Raw genomic sequence first — 20,563 nt, 5'->3', positions numbered from 1 at the left:
GTTAGTGGTAGCCAGATGGAAAGCATGGCCAGCTGTAGCAAAATGCTTGTTGAAATTCTCGATTATTGTAGATTTATCGGTGGTGATAGTGTTTCCTAGCCTCAGTGCAGTGGGCAGCTGGGAGGAAGTGCTCTTATTCTCCATGGACTTTACAGTGTCCCAAAACTTTTTGGAGTTAGTGCTACAGGATGCAAATTTCTGTTTGAAAAAGTTAGCCTTTGCTTTCCTGACTGCTTGTGTATATTGGTTCCTAACTTCCCTGAAAAGTTGCATATCGCGGGGGCTATTTGATGCTAATGCTGTACGCCACAGGATGTTTTTGTGCTGGTCAAGGGCAGTCAAGTCTGAGGAGAACCAGGGGCTATATCGGTTCTTAGTTCTGTATTTTTTGAATGGGGCATGTTTATTTAAGATTGAGAGGAAATTACTTTTAAGGAACAACCAGGCATCCTCTACTGACGGAATGAGATCTATATGGTGAGGAGGAGGTGGGAGGGGAGCATGTCAGCAGTGGTGAGGAGGAGGTGGGAGGGGAGCGTGTCAGCAGTGGTGAGGAGGAGGTGGGAGGGGATTATGTCAGCAGTGGTGAGGAGGAGGTGGGAGGGGAGCAGCATGTCAGCAGTGGTGAGGAGGAGGTGGGAGGGGAGCAGCATGTCAGCAGTGGTGAGGAGGAGGTGGGAGGGGAGCATGTCAGCAGTGGTGAGGAGGAGGTGGGAGGGGAGCATGTCAGCAGTGGTGAGGAGGAGGTGGGAGGGGAGCATGTCAGCAGTGGTGAGGAGGAGGTGGGAGGGGAGCATGTCAGCAGTGGTGAGGAGGAGGGGAGCATGTCAGCAGTGGTGAGGAGTAGGAAGAGAGGAGAGGTGGAAGAGAGGAGAGGAGAGGTGGAGGAGAGGAGGTGGAGGAGAGGAGGTGGAGGAAGAGAGGAGAGGTGGAGGAGAGGAGGTGGAGGAAGAGAGGAGAGGAGAGGTGGAGGAGAGGTGGAGGAGAGGAGGTGGAGGAAGAGAAGAGAGGTGGAAGAGAGGAGGTGGAGGAAGAGAGGAGAGGTGGAAGAGAGGAGAGATGGAGGTGGAAGAGAGGAGGAGTAGGAAGAGAGGAGAGGTGGAGGAGAGGAGAGATGGAGGTGGAAGAGAGGAGAGGAGAGGAGAGGAGAGGAGGAGGTGGAAGAGAGGAGAGAGGTAGAACTGTAACTAGTAGCTAACACTTTGGCTAGACTAAGTGATTTGACACAGAGTCACTGTGAATGCAGGTGGAATTATATAACAGCTAGCTAGTCTAACTGCCGCCATACACACCTACACACACACACACACTGTGTGCACACCCACACACACACACTCCAGTGGAGGCAGCAGCGGCTGTCCTCTTTGCCAAGGTGAGAGAGGTTCATGCTGAGAGTTTTAGTCTAAGTGCTGTTTGGAATGCGGGAACCATCACTCACTGTCTTTACTGTCTTCCCTGGTTCCTTTACCCTGCTTCACCCCACAGGACCCATCACTGTCTTTACTGTCTTCCCTGGTTCCTTTACCCTGCTTCACCCCACAGGACCCATCACTGTCTTTACTGTCTTCCCTGGTTCCTTTACCCTGCTTCACCCCACAGGACCCATCACTGTCTTTAGTGTCTTCCCTGGTTCCATTACCCTGCTTCACCCCACAGGACCCATCACTGTCTTTACTGTCTTCCCTGGTTCCTTTACCCTGCTTCACCCCACAGGACCCATCACTGTCTTTACTATCTTCCCTGGTTCCATTACCCTGCTTCACCCCACAGGACCCATCACTGTCTTTACTGTCTTCCCTGGTTCCTTTACCCTGCTTCACCCCACAGGACCCATCACTGTCTTTACTGTCTTCCCTGGTTCCTTTACCCTGCTTCACCCCACAGGACCCATCACTGTCTTTACTGTCTTCCCTGGTTCCTTTACCCTGCTTCACCCCACAGGACCCATCACTGTCTTTAGTGTCTTCCCTGGTTCCATTACCCTGCTTCACCCCACAGGACCCATCACTGTCTTTACTGTCTTCCCTGGTTCCTTTACCCTGCTTCACCCCACAGGACCCATCACTGTCTTTACTGTCTTCCCTGGTTCCTTTACCCTGCTTCACCCCACAGGACCCATCACTGTCTTTACTGTCTTCCCTGGTTCCTTTACCCTGCTTCACCCCACAGGACCCATCACTGTCTTTACTGTCTTCCCTGGTTCCTTTACCCTGCTTCACCCCACAGGACCCATCACTGTCTTTACTGTCTTCCCTGGTTCCATTACCCTGCTTCACCCCACAGGACCCATCACTGTCTTTACTGTCTTCCCTGGATCCCTTACCCTGCTTCACCCCACAGGACCCATCACTGTCTTTACTGTCTTCCCTGGTTCCTTTACCCTGCTTCACCCCACAGGACCCATCACTGTCTTTACTGTCTTCCCTGGTTCCTTTACCCTGCTTCACCCCACAGGACCCATCACTGTCTTTACTGTCTTCCCTGGTTCCATTACCCTGCTTCACCCCACAGGACCCATCACTGTCTTTACTGTCTTCCCTGGTTCCTTTACCCTGTTTCACCCCACAGGACCCATCACTGTCTTTACTGTCTTCCCTGGTTCCTTTACCCTGCTTCACCCCACAGGACCCATCACTGTCTTTACTGTCTTCCCTGGTTCCATTACCCTGCTTCACCCCACAGGACCCATCACTGTCTTTACTGTCTTCCCTGGTTCCTTTACCCTGCTTCACCCATCACTGTCTTTACTGTCTTCCCTGGTTCCTTAACCCTGCTTCACCCCACAGGACCCATCACTGTCTTTACTGTCTTCCCTGGTTCCTTTACCCTGCTTCACCCCACAGGACCCATCACTGTCTTTACTGTCTTCCCTGGTTCCTTTACCCTGCTTCACCCCACAGGACCCATCACTGTCTTTACTATCTTCCCTGGTTCCTTTACCCTGCTTCACCCCACAGGACCCATCACTGTCTTTACTGTCTTCCCTGGTTCCTTAACCCTGCTTCACCCCACAGGACCCATCACTGTCTTTACTGTCTTCCCTGGTTCCTTTACCCTGCTTCACCCCACAGGACCCATCACTGTCTTTACTGTCTTCCCTGGTTCCTTTACCCTGCTTCACCCCACAGGACCCATCACTGTCTTTACTGTCTTCCCTGGTTCCTTTACCCTGCTTCACCCCACAGGACCCATCACTGTCTTTACTGTCTTCCCTGGTTCCTTTACCCTGCTTCACCCCACAGGACCCATCACTGTCTTTACTGTCTTCCCTGGTTCCTTTACCCTGCTTCACCCCACAGGACCCATCACTGTCTTTACTGTCTTCCCTGGTTCCTTTACCCTGCTTCACCCCACAGGACCCATCACTGTCTTTACTGTCTTCCCTGGTTCCATTACCCTGCTTCACCCCACAGGACCCATCACTGTCTTTACTGTCTTCCCTGGTTCCTTTACCCTGCTTCACCCCACAGGACCCATCACTGTCTTTAGTGTCTTCCCTGGTTCCATTACCCTGCTTCACCCCACAGGATCCATCACTGTCTTTACTGTCTTCCCTGGTTCCTTTACCCTGCTTCACCCATCACTGTCTTTACTGTCTTCCCTGGTTCCTTTACCCTGCTTCACCCCACAGACACACACACCACACCACACACACACACACACACACACAATCAATGTGTACACGGCGTCACACGTGATATAACCCCTTTGTGTCCTCTTTACAGTCAACATGTCCCTTGTTGTGTGTGTGTGTGTATATTCAGGCAGGTGCACAGACAGGGCTCTACCTGCAGAGCACATACCCCTTTGCCCTTCCAGTCTCCAAAGTGCCCTTTTGGGTGGTGGTAGAAATTCCACACAAATATTTTTTGTTGTATACATTTTTTGTTGCTGTTGTTCTGAACCCACTGCCTGCAAGTCATCGTGTTAACTGTAGCATATGCTAGGATTATTAAAGTGAATAAGAATAAAGCTTTTGAAACTAAGGGTTATTTATTTGTGTCATTTAATTTGACACAAATACATTTGGCATCTATTGCTTTTATGTAACTAAATAATCAAAGTCCTAATTGCTTAACGAGCGGTTGCGTAAAAAACTATTTTTTTGATCACATGTCCCCCAAAAGGTCTGTGCACGGCCCTGGTTGTATTGACCTGTATTCTCCTGACCTCTCCTCCAGCCACCAGACACAGACAACATGCTGGGACCATCCCAAGATGGCCGAGCTCTACCAGTCTCTGGGTAAGAAGTCCACATACAGTGGACCAACAGACGTTTGTCAAATTGAACCTTTGTCAAGTAGGACCTATTTCAGATGCACTTCAGATTAGGTTTGCCCTGTATAGGGTTGCAAAATTCCATGAACTTTCAATAAATCCCGGTTGGATTTCCTGCTTATTCCCTTCTGATTCCGGGAATCCTCCAACCAGGATTTCGGGAAAACCAGGGAATTTATTGAAAGATTCCGGAATTTTGCAACCCTAGGTCTATACAATTGTATTTGTACTGTACCAAAAGTGTGAACTCCAAGATAAATCAAGTGCAGCTCAAGTAGCAGGCCAATATCTGATTATGGATGGAGATAGCACTGTTTTACAGTGTATTTAGTTTTAGTGACTGTCTCTCCATGTGTCTCTGCAGCCGACCTGAACAACGTGCGTTTCTCAGCCTACCGGACAGCCATGAAGCTGAGGCGCCTGCAGAAAGCTCTCTGTCGTAAGTCCAGGCCCCTCACCTAGTCACCACCCCAAACTACCTCCTCTACTCCATCACCCCTACATCCCCCTCACAGAGACACTGTCCTACAGTACCTCCTCTACTCCATCACCCCTCCATCCCCCTCACAGAGTCACTGTCCTACAGTACCTCCTCTACTCCATCACCCCTCCATCCCCCTCACAGAGACACTGTCCTACAGTACCTCCTCTACTCCAGCACCCCTCCATCCCCCTCACAGAGACACTGTCCTACAGTACCTCCTCTACTCCATCACCCCTCCATCCCCCTCACAGAGTCACTGTCCTACAGTACCTCCTCTACTCCATCACCCCTCCATCCCCCTCACAGAGACACTGTCCTACAGTACCTCCTCTACTCCATCACCCCTCCATCCCCCTCACAGAGACACTGTCCTACAGTACCTCTACTCCATCACCCCTCCATCCCCCTCACAGAGACACTGTCCTACAGTACCTCCTCTACTCCATCAGCCCTCCAGCCCCCTCACAGAGTCACTGTCCTACAGTACCTCCTCTACTCCAGCACCCCTCCATCCCCCTCACAGAGTCACTGTCCTACAGTACCTCCTCTACTCCAGCACCCCTCCATCCCCCTCACAGAGACACTGTCCTACAGTACCTCCTCTACTCCATCAGCCCTCCAGCCCCCTCACAGAGTCACTGTCCTACAGTACCTCCTCTACTCCATCACCCCTCCATCCCTCTCACAGAGACACTGTCCTACAGTACCTCCTCTACTCCATCACCCCTCCATCCCCCTCACAGAGACACTGTCCTACAGTACCTCCTCTACTCCAGCACCCCTCCATCCCTCTCACAGAGACACTGTCCTACAGTACCTCCTCTACTCCATCACCCCTCCATCCCCCTCACAGAGACACTGTCCTACAGTACCTCCTCTACTCCATCACCCCTCCATCCCCCTCACAGAGACACTGTCCTACAGTACCTCCTCTACTCCAGCACCCCTCCATCCCCCTCATAGAGACACTGTCCTACAGTACCTCCTCTACTCCATCACCCCTCCATCCCCCTCACAGAGACACTGTCCTACAGTACCTCCTCTACTCCAGCACCCCTCCATCCCCCTCACAGAGTCACTGTCCTACAGTACCTCCTCTACTACCACTCACCCTCTCCTTTGTCCTCCCCTCACACTCTCCATCACTCACTCATTCATCATCCCTGTCTCTCTTTCCACCAAGCTCTATTACACATCAGTTACTCTATTACACATCAGTTACTCTATTACACATCAGTTACTCTATTACACATCAGTTACTCTGTTACACATCAGTTACTCTATTACACATCAGTTACTCTATTACACATCAGTTACTCTATTACACATCAGTTACTCTGTTACACATCAGTTACTCTGTTACACATCAGTTACTCTGTTACACATCAGTTACTTTATTACACATCAGTTACTCTATTACACATCAGTTACTCTGTTACACATCAGTTACTCTGTTACACATCAGTTACTTTATTACACATCAGTTACTCTATTACACATCAGTTACTCTGTTACACATCAGTTACTCTGTTACACATCAGTTACTTTATTACACATCAGTTACTCTGTTACACATCAGTTACTCTGTTACACATCAGTTACTTTATTACACATCAGTTACTCTATTACACATCAGTTACTCTGTTACACATCAGTTACTCTATTACACATCAGTTACTCTATTACACATCAGTTACTCTGTTACACATCAGTTACTCTGTTACACATCAGTTACTCTGTTACACATCAGTTACTCTGTTACACATCAGTTACTCTGTTACACATCAGTTACTCTATTACACATCAGTTACTCTGTTACACATCAGTTACTCTATTACACATCAGTTACTCTGTTACACATCAGTTACTCTGTTACACATCAGTTACTCTATTACACATCAGTTACTCTATTACACATCAGTTACTCTATTACACATCAGTTACTATGTTACACATCAGTTACTCTATTACACATCAGTTACTCTGTTACACATCAGTTACTCTGTTACACATCAGTTACTCTGTTACACATCAGTTACTCTATTACACATCAGTTACTCTGTTACACATCAGTTACTCTATTACACATCAGTTACTCCCGAGTGGCGCAGCGGTCTAAGGCACTGCATCTCAGTGCTTGAGGCGTCACTACAGACCCCCTGGTTCGATTCCAGGCTGTATCACAACCGGCCGTGATTGGGAGTCCCATAGGGCGGCGCACAATTGGCCCAGCGTCGTCCAGGTTTGGCCGGTGTAGGCCGTCATTGTAAATAAGAATTTGTTCTTAACTGACTTGCCTAGTTAAATAAAGGTCAAATTAAAAAAATTAAAAAATAATAATACATCAGTTACTCTATTACACACCCTCTTACTCATCAAACTCTCTCTTTCTCTTACCCACACTCACCCTCTCCTCTCCTCTCCTCTCCTCCCTCCCTCCCTCCCTCCCTCCCTCCCTCCCCCCTTCGCGCCCTCCCTCTCTCCTCTCCCCCCTCTCCCCTCCCCCCCCTCCCTCCCTCTCCCCCTCTCCTCCCTCCCCCCTCTACTCTCCAGTGGACCTCCTGGGTATGCCTGCGGCGTGTGAGGTCTTTGAGCAGCATGGCCTGAAGCAGAATGAGCAGCTGATGGACATCATGCAGGTGATGACATGTCTGACCAGCCTCTATGAGAAACTGGACCAGCAGCATGGGAACCTGGTCAACGTCCCGCTGTGTGTCGACATGTGTCTCAACTGGCTGCTCAATGTTTACGACACGTACGTATAGTACACACAAAACACTAACGACACGTACCTAACGACAGGTACCTAACGACACGTACCTAACGACACGTACCTAACGACAGGTACCTAACGACAGGTACCTAACGACAGGTACCTAACGACACGTACCTAACGACACGTACCTAACGACAGGTACCTAACGACAGGTACCTAACGACAGGTACCTAACGACACATTACCTAACGACACGTACCTAACGACAGGTACCTAACGACAGGTACCTAACGACACGTACCTAACGACACGTACCTAACGACACGTACCTAACGACAGGTACCTAACGACACGTACCTAACGACACGTACCTAACGACACGTACCTAACGACAGGTACCTAACGACACGTACCTAACGACACGTACCTAACGACAGGTACCTAACGACAGGTACCTAACGACATGTACCTAACGACACGTACCTAACGACACGTACCTAACGACACGTACCTAACGACAGGTACCTAACGACAGGTACCTAACGACAGGTACCTAACGACACATTACCTAACGACACGTACCTAACGACAGGTACCTAACGACAGGTACCTAACGACACGTACCTAACGACACGTACCTAACGACACGTACCTAACGACAGGTACCTAACGACACGTACCTAACGACACGTACCTAACGACACGTACCTAACGACAGGTACCTAACGACACGTACCTAACGACACGTACCTAACGACAGGTACCTAACGACAGGTACCTAACGACATGTACCTAACGACACGTACCTAACGACAGGTACCTAACGACAGGTACCTAACGACATGTACCTAACGACACGTACCTAACGACACGTACCTAACGACAGGTACCTAACGACACGTACCTAACGACACGTACCTAACGACACGTACCTAACGACAGGTACCTAACGACACGTACCTAACGACAGGTAACTAACGACAGGTACCTAACGACAGGTACCTAACGACACGTACCTAACGAGACGTACCTAACGACATGTACCTAACGACACGTACCTAACGACACGTCCCTAACGACACGTACCTAACGACACGTCCCTAACGACACGTACCTAACGACACGTCCCTAACGACACGTCCCTAACGACATGTACCTAACGACAGGTCCCCAATGACACGTCCCTAACGACACGTACCTAACGACACTCACTGATTGATGAGTATATGATTGATTGATATGATTGATTGACATCTGATTGATTGATATGATTGATTGGTTTCACAGAGGAAGAAGTGGAAAAATCAGAACTCTGTCCTTCAAAACTGGCATCATCTCACTCTGCAAAGCACACCTGGAGGACAAATACAGATGTAAGTAATGACTACTCTTTTTATTACCACACCTGGAGGACAAATGTGACTGACCGCCTCGATTCGGTCTTATGTAGCAAAATTTGAAATTGTGTTTTTTACATTGGGATAAAAGTAGAGACTCAGAGCTAGAAAATGGTATATCATACACTGTAGTTGAAGAACAATGGGAAAGTAATTCTACTTTGAAAGTTGATAAACTTGTAACCCCACTTTTGAAAGAATGGCCCTTGAAAGTTTTGGTAAACCTACTGGAGAGCTCTTCTTTGTCTACACCCATTCTGCATCGTTCACACCCTCTTAAGCCTTAGCTTCACCCATCTCTTTAAGGATTCACGTGAGGCCATTTGCTAACCAGTGATTAGTGTAGTAAACAACCAAAGATTTCAAGACTAAAAGTAGTAAAAAGTCCAGATAAAAATACACTTTATCTAGTCCTTGGCCTATATCCTAATCTGACTTTGGTGAAGGTCATGTTGTTCTTCACATTACCGTCTCTTGTAAACACACAATATATCAAATTAAATAAAAAGTTGATTTGTCACATGCACAGGATACAGAAGGTGTAAACAGTACAGTGAAATGGTTACTTGCATAGTAGCAATATCAAAAACAGAAAGCGTCCAGATAAAAATATGTTATAAATATTTTATAATTATTAGATGATGCTTACCTGACACACTTGTCTAAATCGATGGGTCATGTGAAGGAAATGCTATAACCAACCCCCAACCACATCTAGCTAAGTGGATGGGTCACTATTGTCTAGACATGTACACATGTTTATGAAATACAATAGATGGCCGTAATCACCGCCAGCCCTGGCTAACGTGATGGGTCATGTAATCATCTGGTGCTTTGTTTAGACATGTAGCTAGCTAGCTAAACAATGAACCGGCATAATCCCAACTCATACTACTACCAACCATTACAAACATAGCTGTAGTATGAATCTGCAGGTAGCTAAAGCTAACCAACCAGGTTCAATGTTAGCTAGCTAACATTAGGCTATAAGGCTAAGGGATTTCTGATTTGAATAATATTACTACACAGATCATACATGTAACTTTAGCTAGCAAGCCAGCAAGCTAACGAACAGTACGCTTTAACTTGCAATGAAAACAACTTTCGGACAAAATTTGAAACTTACAATGCCTTGCAAAAGTATTCATCCCCCTTGGCGTTTTTCCTATTTTGTTGCATTACAACATGTATTTTTTTTTATTTCTTTTTTTCTATTTCATGTAATGGACATACATAAAATAGCCAAATTGGTGAAGTCAAATAAAAAAAATAACTTGTTTTTAAAAATTCTAAAAAATATATAACGGAAAAGTGGTGCGTGCATATGTATTCACCCCCTTTGCTATGAAGCCCCTAAATAAGATCTGGTGCAACCAATTACCTTCAGAAGTCACATAATTAGTTAAATAAAGTCCACCTGTGTGCAATCTAAGTGTCACATGATCTGGCATATGATCTCAGCATTTATACACCTGTTCTGAAAGGCCCCAGAGTCTGCAACACCACTAAGCAAGGGGCACCACCAAGCAAGCGGCACCATGAAGACCAAGGAGCTCTCCAAACAGGTCAGGGACAAAGTTGTGGAGAAGTACAGATCAGGGTTGGGTTATAAAAAAAATAGCACCATTAAATCCATTATTAAAAAATGGAAAGAATATGGCAACACAACAAACCTGCCAAGAGAAGGCCGCCCACCAAAACTCACGGACCAGGCAAGGAGGGCATTAATCAGAGCGGCAACAAAGAGACCAAAGATAACCCTGAAGGAGCTGCAAAGCTCCACAGCGGAGATTGGAGTATCTGTCCATAGGACCACTTTAAGCTGTACACTCCACAGAGTTGGGCTTTACGGAAGAATGGCCAGAAAAAAGCCATTGCTTAAAGAAATATATAAGCAAACACGTTTGGTGTTCGCCAAAAGCCATGTGGGAGACTCCCCAAACATATGGAAGAAGGTACTCTGGTCAGATGGCCATCAAGGAAAACGCTATGTCACCCCGAGAACACCATCTCCACAGTGAAGCATGATGGTTGCAGCATCATGCTGTGGGGAAGTTTTTCGTCGGCAGGGACTGGGAAACTGGTCAGCATTTAAGGAATGATGGATGGCGCTAAATAAAGGGAAATTCTTGAGGGAAACCTGTTTCAGTCTTCCAGAGATTTGAGACTGGGACGGAGGTTCACCTTCCAGAAGGACAATGACCCTAAGCATACTGCTAAAGCAACACTCGAGTGGTTTAAGGGGAAACATTTAAATGTCTTGGAATGGCCTAGTCAAAGCCCAGACTTCAATCCAATTGAGAATCTGTGGTATGACTTAAAGATTGCTGTACACCAGCGGAACCCATCCAACTTGAAGGAGCTGGAGCAGTTTTGCCTTGAAGAATGGGCAAAAATCCCAGTGGCTAGATGTGCCAAGCTTATAGAGACATACCCCAAGGGACTTGCAGCTGTAATTGCTGCAAAAGGTGGCTCTACAAAGTATTGATTTTGAGGGGGTGAATAGTTATGTATGCTCAAGTTTTCAGTTTTTTTGTCTTATTTCTTGTTTGTTTCACAATAAAAAATATTTTGCATCTTCAGTGGTAGGCATGTTGTGTAAATCAAATGCCCAAAAAATCCATTTTAATTCCAGGTTGTAAGGCAACAAAATAGGAAAAATGCAAAGGGAGGTGAATAATTTCACAAGTCACTGTATAATATCTGAAAATGTAGCTAGACTCTTACCCATATACATGTTTGAACGCTTCACGGCAGACTGGAACCATTTAACTCAGTTTTGTTTGTAGCTACATCTTGTTTGGCCAGCGTTGTGTCAAGTCACTCCTGTTCACACTGACCGTGGCGTGTGCAGAAAGTAGCAAATCACTTTTTCCAACTGATCTGTCGATATATTTCAGAAATGGTGCGGTAGAAAGGACTATCAACACATACTGAGCAGCTCACGTTATAAACAGAAGCATGCTACATGGCAGACCAATCCAAACTCATCTCCCAGCATGTCCAGCCCATCCATTATCTCAGTCAATCATGGCTAGCGGGAAGTTATTTTTCTGTGGCTAAACCAACTAGGCTCGTAATTTAACAATTTTATTTGTATTTACGGATGGAATACACATTTGTTATTAAGGCACATGAAAGTTCACATCTTCCAGAAGGCATTTCTGCCAAAAAAATGCATTTTGATAAAAATAATTATGTTTACGTTCAAATGCCTCTCCTGTGAAGTAGTGACATGCGACATATGCCTAGTTTCCTGAAACGAGTCACAAATACAGATGGGGAAGTAATGACTGATCTTTATATTACCACACCTGGAGGACAAATACAGATGGAAGTAGGGACTACTCTTTATGATATTATTAACAGCAGATGTGGCACCACATAGTGTAAAAACCCATGGCCAGATTGTTGATTTGATGATAGATTTTTCATGCATCAAGTAGGCATGACACATAAAACCCCTCCAAACAGCTGTGTGGGGGTGTGTGTTGTTGTTGGTATAGCTAGTGTATGGAGGCAGTATACCATGTGGTCTATTCTGTTAGTATGTTGTTATGGCCAGTGTATGGAGGCAGTATCCTATGTGGTCTATTCTGTTAGTATGTTGGTATGTATCTCTTGACTTGGGTATTTACCTCTCCAGTGCTCTCTGCCTCCCTCCCTCCCCCACCTCTATCAGTCCTGTTCCGCCAGGTAGCCAGTGCGACAGGGTTCTGTGACCAACGGAGGCTGGGTCTTCTCCTCCATGATTCCATCCAGATCCCCCGTCAGCTGGGAGAGGTGGCCTCCTTCGGGGGCTCCAACATCGAGCCCAGCGTCCGCAGCTGCTTCCAGTTTGTATGTGGAGCTAGTAGCAATGGTCGTAGCTATGCACACACACACACACACACACACACACACACACACACACACACACACACACAACGTACATATAACATACAGGCGTATAAACTACCTCACATTCTACACTACTGTGCTAAACACCTTCTGCAGATCACATGCATTTCATGAAAAACCACACTATGCAATGTGGGGAAATGTCTTATAAAGTGTCTCTTTAGGTAGAGATGTCCTGTGTGGTTAATCAGTAGGTCTATACATTGCACTCTGCTAGCTATGTTAGCCAAAGTACATCTGTTAGCCTGCTAGCTATGTTAGCCAAAGTACATCTGTTAGCCTGCTATCTATGTTAGCCAAAGTACATCTGTTAACCTGCTAGCTATGTTAGCCAAAGTACATCTGTTAGCCTGCTAGCTATGTTAGCCAAAGTACATCTGTTAGCCTGATATCTATGTTAGCCAAAGTATATATGTTAGCCTGCTAGCTATAGCCCAGTGATACACCAGATTGAATGTGTTAGCCAAAGTATATCTGTTAGCCTGCTATCTATGTTAGCCAAAGTACATCAGTTAGCCTGCTAGCTATGGTGAATCACCATACTGAATGTGTTAGCCAAAGTACATCTGTTAGCCTGCTAGCTATAGTGAATCACCATACTGAATCTGTTAGCCACAAGTACATCTGTTAGCCTAGCTATAGTGAATCACCATACTGAATGTGTTAGCCAAAGTACATCTGTTAGCCTGCTATCTATGTTAGCCAAAGTACATCTGTTAGCATGCTAGCTATAGTGAATCACCATACTGAATGTGTTAGCCAAAGTACATATGTTAGCCTGCTAGCTATAGTGAATCACCATACTGAATGTGTTAGCCACAGTACATCTGTTAGCCTGCTAGCTATAGTGAATCACCATACTGAATGTGTTAGCCAAAGTACATATGTTAGCCTGCTATCAATGTTAGCCAAAGTACATCTGTTAGCCTGCTAGCTATAGTGAATCACCATACTGAATGTGTTAGCCAAATTACATATGTTAGCCTGCTACCTATGTTAGCCAAAGTACATATGTTAGCCTGCTAGCTATGTTAGCCAAAGTACATCTGTTAGCCTGATATATATGTTAGCCAAAGTACATATGTTAGCCTGCTAGCTATAGCCTAGTGAAACACCATATTGAATGTGTTAGCCAAAGTATATCTGTTAGCCTGCTATCTATGTTAGCCAAAGTACATCAGTTAGCCTGCTAGCTATGGTGAATCACCATACTGAATGTGTTAGCCAAAGTACATCTGTTAGCCTGCTAGCTATAGTGAATCACCATACTGAATGTGTTAGCCACAGTACATCTGTTAGCCTAGCTATAGTGAATCACCATACTGAATGTGTTAGCCAAAGTACATCTGTTAGCCTGCTATCTATGTTAGCCAAAGTACATCTGTTAGCATGCTAGCTATAGTGAATCACCATACTGAATGTGTTAGCCAAAGTACATATGTTAGCCTGCTAGCTATAGTGAATCACCATACTGAATGTGTTAGCCACAGTACATCTGTTAGCCTGCTAGCTATAGTGAATCACCATACTGAATATGTTAGCCAAAGTACATATGTTAGCCTGCTATCTATGTTAGCCAAAGTACATCAGTTAGCCTGCTAGCTATAGTGAATCACCATACTGAATGTGTTAGCCAAAGTACATCTGTTAGCCTGCTAGCTATAGTGAGTCACCATACTGAATGTGTTAGCCAAAGTACATATGTTAACCTGCTAGCTATAGTGAATCACCATACAGAATGTGTTAGCCAAAGTACATATGTTAGCCTGCTAACTATGTTAGCCAAAGTACATCTGTTAGCCTGCTAGCTATAGTGAATCACCATACTGAATGTGTTAGCCAAAGTACATCTGTTAACCTGCTAGCTATGTTAGCCAAAGTACATCAGTTAGCCTGCTAGCTATAGTGAATCACCATACTGAATGTGTTAGCCACAGTACATCTATTACCCTATGGTCATCTGTAATCTATGGTCCATCTGTCAGCCAGTGGAAATCACTTCTCTACAGTTGTCACTGCATCTGTTTCCAGCAGTAAATATGGCCATGGAAAATATGTAGAGTGGAATGGAAAACGTCTGCTTTACGATCCAGGAGAAAACAGTAGCATGAAAGTTATATGATAGAGTGTAATGGAAAACCCCTGCTTTACAATCCAGGAGAAAACAGTAGCAGGAGAGTTTGTAGTTCTGTATTATTTTATACTGGTAAAACGGCTTGTTTGCCTCAGAGCAATACAGCCATACACTTTATACATACCTTATACATATATAGACTGGAAATACCACTGGTTTGTCCTATTAATCAATTCTTCCCTCTTGCTGACCGTAGCTCTTCCATAATTGGTTGTATGTGTGTTAAAATATTTTGAACAGGCCAATAACAAGCCAGAGCTGGAGGCTGCTATGTTCCTGATTGGTTATGTATTCTACTTCCTGTCCATCAGGCCAATAACAAGCCGGAGCTGGAGGCTGCTATGTTCCTGATTGGTTATGTATTCTGCTTCCTGTCTAACAGGCCAATAACAAGCCGGAGCTGGAGGCTGCTATGTTCCTGGACTGGATGCGTCTGGAGCCTCAGTCGATGGTGTGGCTGCCTGTCTTACATCGTGTGGCAGCTGCTGAGACAGCCAAACATCAGGCCAAGTGTAACATCTGCAAAGAGTGTCCTATCATCGGCTTCAGGTAGACAGTCAGAGACAGACAGACAGACAGACAGACAGAGGCTCTCTCCCTTTCTTTCTCTCTTGCTCCTTTTCAGGAGCCCTCTCTGTCTCCCAGGGCAAGTCTCAAATCACACCCTATTCCCCATATATAGTGCACTACCTTTGACCATTGTCTACGTAGGGCGGCCACATAGGACTCTGGTCAAAAGTAGTGCACTATATAGGGTGTAGGGTGTCATTTGAGACGTAGCCTCAGACTTCTCAAGCCCCTTCATGCAACCCTAACGTTTCCAAAGTCACAATAACAGTAACCCTTAGCTGACCCCAGGAACACAACTCCCTGACCTCAACCTTGAACTTCACCTGACCTCTCTCCTCCCCCAGTCTCCCCTCTGTCTCTGTGTAACCTCTGTCCCTGTCTCCCTGTCTTCCTCAGGTACCGAAGCTTAAAGCACTTTAACTATGACATCTGCCAAAGCTGCTTCTTCTCTGGCCGTGTGGCAAAGGGACACAAGATGCAGTACCCCATGGTGGAGTACTGTACGCCGGTATGTGTGTGTGGGTACATGCATGTGTGTGTGTGTGTGTGTGTGTGTGGTGGTGTATTTATAACATAGGGCAAATAAATCTGTGTATTTACTGGGCCCATGAACCTGTAAAGATGAGGTCAGTCTGTCTCTTTCCTGCCAGTGTAAAGTGGTTGGAAGACAGTTAACACTATTTTACCACAGCCATATGAACTTGATTCAACACGTATGTTTCCATTCGCCAGTGCTGCTGCTGAAAGTAGGCCGTGTTTGTCAGAGTGTGTATGTGGGCGTGTATGTGTGTGTCAATGTGTGTGTGTGTGTGTGTGTGTCTTGTGTGTATGTGTCTATGTGTGTGTCTGTGTGTGTGTGTGTCAATGTGTGTGTGTCTATGGGTGTTTGTGTCTATAGCTGTGTTTGTCAATGTGTGTGTTTCTTTGTGTGTGTTTGGGTGTCTATGTGTGTTTGGGTGTGTCACTGTGTGTGGTGTGGATCTGTAGACTGGGGCTGTGAACAAGGGGGTCTTTGTTCTGTCTCTGTGTGTTTCAGACTACGTCAGGAGAGGATGTGAGGGACTTTGCCAAGGTACTGAAAAACAAATTCAGGACCAAACGATACTTCGCTAAGCACCCTCGCATGGGCTACCTCCCTGTACAGACCATCTTGGAGGGAGACAACCTGGAGACGTGAGTCCTCACACACACACACACACACAGGCATGCACACACACAACCAGGTGATATAATCAGCCCTCAGGCCCCAGACCAGGTCCCATATCTAAACATCTCATCTAGTCCCAACAAGTCTATCAACAGCTGGCCTAAGGGACAGGAGAAGGGCTGGTTTAGGTCTAACAGCTGGCCTAAGGGACAGGAGAGGGGCTGGTTTAGGTCTAAAAGCTGGCCTAAGGGGCAGGAGAGGGGCTGTTTTAGGTCTAACAGCTGGCCTAAGGGACAGGAGAGGGGCTGGTTTAGGTCTAACAGCTGGCCTAAGGGACAGGAGAGGGGCTGGTTTAGGTCTAACAGCTGGCCTAAGGGACAGGAGAGGGGCTGGTTTAGGTCTAACAGCTGGCCTAAGGGACAGGAGAGGGGCTGGTTTAGGTCTAACAGCTGGCCTAAGGGACAGGAGAGGGGCTGGTTTAGGTCTAACAGCTGGCCTAAGGGACAGGAGAGGGGCTGGTTTAGGTCTAACAGCTGGCCTAAGGGGCAGGAGAGGGGCTGGTTTAGGTCTAACAGCTGGCCTAAGGGACAGGAGAGGGGCTGGTTTAGGTCTAACAGCTGGCCTAAGGGACAGGAGAGGGGCTGGTTTAGGTCTAACAGCTGGCCTAAGGGACAGGAGAGGGGCTGGTTTAGGTCTAACAGCTGGCCTAAGGGACAGGAGAGGGGCTGGTTTAGGTCTAACAGCTGGCCTAAGGGACAGGAGAGGGGCTGGTTTAGGCCTAACAGCTGGCCTAAGGGACAGGAGAGGGGCTGGTTTAGGTCTAACAGCTGGCCTAAGGGACAGGAGAGGGGCTGGTTTAGGTCTAACAGCTGGCCTAAGGGACAGGAGAGGGGCTGGTTTAGGTCTAACAGCTGTCCTAAGGGGCAGGAGAGGGGCTGGTTTAGGTCTAACAGCTGGCCTATGCACACACACAACCAGGTGATATAATCAGCCCTCAGGCCCCAGACCAGGTCCCATATCTAAACATCTCATCTAGTCCCAACAAGTCTATCAACAGCTGGCCTAAGGGACAGGAGAGGGGCTGGTTTAGGTCTAACAGCTGGCCTAAGGGACAGGAGAGGGGCTGGTTTAGGCCTAACAGCTGGCCTAGGGGATCTAGTCCCTTTCCCTGACTGCTAGACCACACACACACATTCACTGACACACACACACATAGACACATGCATGCACACTCAAATGCACACTTAGCTCACACTGGCTGGTTGAAGAATCAGTTGAGACAGAAAATGGAGAGAGATTCTCAGCCTGCCAAGCTAGCAGCCATACACATTAATGCATTCACTGTCACCTTGTCAGGATGCTGTGTGTCTCTGTGTGTGTGTGTGAGTGTGTGTGCCTGTGTGTCTGTGTGTCTGTGTGTGCCTGTGTGTGTGTGTTTATGTCTACTTGTCCTTGGCCTTGATTTTTCACTGGGTGATTTCTTTAGTTTTTCTTGCTCTGGTAAATTCAGAGAGGTTTGTTTGATGTCAACGCACGCTCGATGTCAGCGCACGCTCGTGTGTGTGTGTGTGTGTGTGTGTGTGCGGGTGTGTGTGTGTGGGTGTGCGCGTGATGCAGAGACATGCATGAATAAAGATGTATCGGTTGGAAGACCAAACAGTGAGTAGATCTGTCAGACAGTCTATTCCTTTTGATGCCATTATGCCTCTGATTCATTGGGACGTACCGTATAGAACCCCTACTCCATTATGCCTCTGATTCATTGGGATCTACCGTATAGAATCCCTACTCCATTATGCCTCTGATTCATTGGGATCTACCGTATAGAATCCCTACTCCATTATGCCTCTGATTCATTGGGATCTACCGTATAGAATCCCTACTCCATTATGCCTCTGATTCATTGGGACGTACCATATAGAACCCCTACTCCATTATGCCTCTGATCCATTGGGATCTACCGTATAGAATCCCTACTCCATTATGCCTCTGATTCATTGGGATCTACCGTATAGAATCCCTACTCCATTATGCCTCTGATTCATTGGGATCTACCGTATAGAATCCCTACTCCATTATGCCTCTGATCCATTGGGATCTACCGTATAGAATCCCTACTCCATTATGCCTCTGATCCATTGGGATCTACCGTATAGAATCCCTACTCCATTATGCCTCTGATTCATTGGGATCTACCGTATAGAATCCCTACTCCATTATGCCTCTGATCCATTGGGATCTACCGTATAGAATCCCTACTCCATTATGCCTCTGATCCATTGGGATCTACCGTATAGAATCCCTACTCCATTATGCCTCTGATCCATTGGGATCTACCGTATAGAATCCCTACTCCATTATGCCTCTGATTCATTGGGATCTACCGTATAGAACCCCTACTCCATTATGTTAAATAAAGGTTAAATAAATAAAAAACAAAACAAAAACATGCCTCTGATTCATTAGGATGTACCATATAGAATCCCTATTCCACAGAGACACGTTCACATACACACACAGAGACACGTTGAAATACACACAGAGACACATTCACATACACACACAGAGACACATTCACATACACACACAGAGACACGTTCACATACACACACAGAGACACGTTGAAATACACACATAGAGACACGTTCACATACACACACAGAGACACGTTGAAATACACACATAGAGACACGTTCACATACACACACAGAGACACGTTGAAATACACACATAGAGACACGTTCACATACAGAGACACGTTCACATACACACACAGAGACACGTTGAAATACACACATAGAGACACGTTCACATACAGAGACACGTTCACATACACACACAGAGACACATTCACATACACACACAGAGACACATTCACATACAGAGACACGTTCACATACAGAGACACGTTCACATACACACACAGAGACACGTTCACACACATACACACACAGACATAACAAATTCAACCTGCTCTTATAAAACAACCCTGGTAATCTGTGTTTGTATGAGAGTGGAGTATGAGGACTTGTGTGTGTGTTTGTTCTGATGTGTGTTAAGGTGAGGCCCTGCTTCTCATGTCTCATCATGCTTCTGAAGTGTCCTCTGTTCTCATCTCACCTCTCCTATCTTCCAGTTCTGTTACACTGATCAACCTCTGTTCTCATCTCACCTCTCCTATCTTCCAGTCCTGTTACACTGATCAACCTCTGTTCTCATCTCACCTCTCCTATCTTCCAGTCCTGTTACACTGATCAACCTCTGTTCTCACCTCTCCTATCTTCCAGTCCTGTTACACTGATCAACCTCTGTTCTCACCTCTCCTATCTTCCAGTCCTGTTACACTGATCAACCTCTGTTCTCATCTCACCTCTCCTATCTTCCAGTCCTGTTACACTGATCAACCTCTGTTCTCACCTCTCCTATCTTCCAGTCCTGTTACACTGATCAACCTCTGTTCTCATCTCACCTCTCCTATCTTCCAGTCCTGTTACACTGATCAACTTATTTTCTCTGTTCTCATCTCACCTCTCCTATCTTCCAGTCCTGTTACACTGATCAACTTCTGGCCCGTAGATCATGCGTGAGTACCCCGCTCAGTGTCACACACCAATACAGTACATACACACACGCATACACACACGCATACATACACATACATACATAAACACTCATACAGTGGCTTGCGAAAGTATTCACCCCCCTTGGCATTTTTCCTATTTTGCTGCCTTACAACCTGGAATTAAAATGGATTTTGGGGGGGTTTGTATCATTTGATTTACACAACATGCCTACCACTTTGAAGATGCAAAATATTTTTTCTTGTGAAACAAACAAGAAATAAGACAAAAAAACAGAAAACTTGAGTGTGCATAACTATTCCCCCCCCCCCAAAGTCAATACTTTGTAGAGCCACCTTTTGCAGCAATTACAGCTG

At 46.2% G+C, this 20,563-nt stretch overlaps 1 protein-coding gene across 1 annotated transcript in view; it reads left to right on the top strand.

Annotated features, from left to right (window-relative positions):
- The window catches only part of LOC311114533 (dystrophin-like), a 44,042-nt gene that overhangs the window by 6,692 nt on the left and 16,787 nt on the right, over positions 1-20,563 (top strand). Inside the window, exons 2-10 of the mRNA XM_084189780.1 lie at positions 4,182-4,243; positions 4,643-4,717; positions 7,316-7,517; positions 8,766-8,851; positions 12,558-12,715; positions 15,292-15,458; positions 15,876-15,987; positions 16,516-16,652; positions 20,171-20,209. Of these exons, the coding sequence (XP_084045906.1) occupies positions 4,182-4,243; positions 4,643-4,717; positions 7,316-7,517; positions 8,766-8,851; positions 12,558-12,715; positions 15,292-15,458; positions 15,876-15,987; positions 16,516-16,652; positions 20,171-20,209 (1,038 nt within the window). The remainder of the gene's footprint in view (positions 1-4,181; positions 4,244-4,642; positions 4,718-7,315; positions 7,518-8,765; positions 8,852-12,557; positions 12,716-15,291; positions 15,459-15,875; positions 15,988-16,515; positions 16,653-20,170; positions 20,210-20,563) is intronic.

This window comes from Coregonus lavaretus (genome assembly GCF_964263955.1).
Source record: "Coregonus lavaretus genome assembly, contig: HAP1_SCAFFOLD_591, whole genome shotgun sequence".
NCBI classification, from domain to species: Eukaryota; Metazoa; Chordata; class Actinopteri; order Salmoniformes; family Salmonidae; genus Coregonus; species Coregonus lavaretus.
Note: the sequence above shows the minus strand (reverse complement) of the source record. Positions and strands in the feature narration are given on the sequence as shown.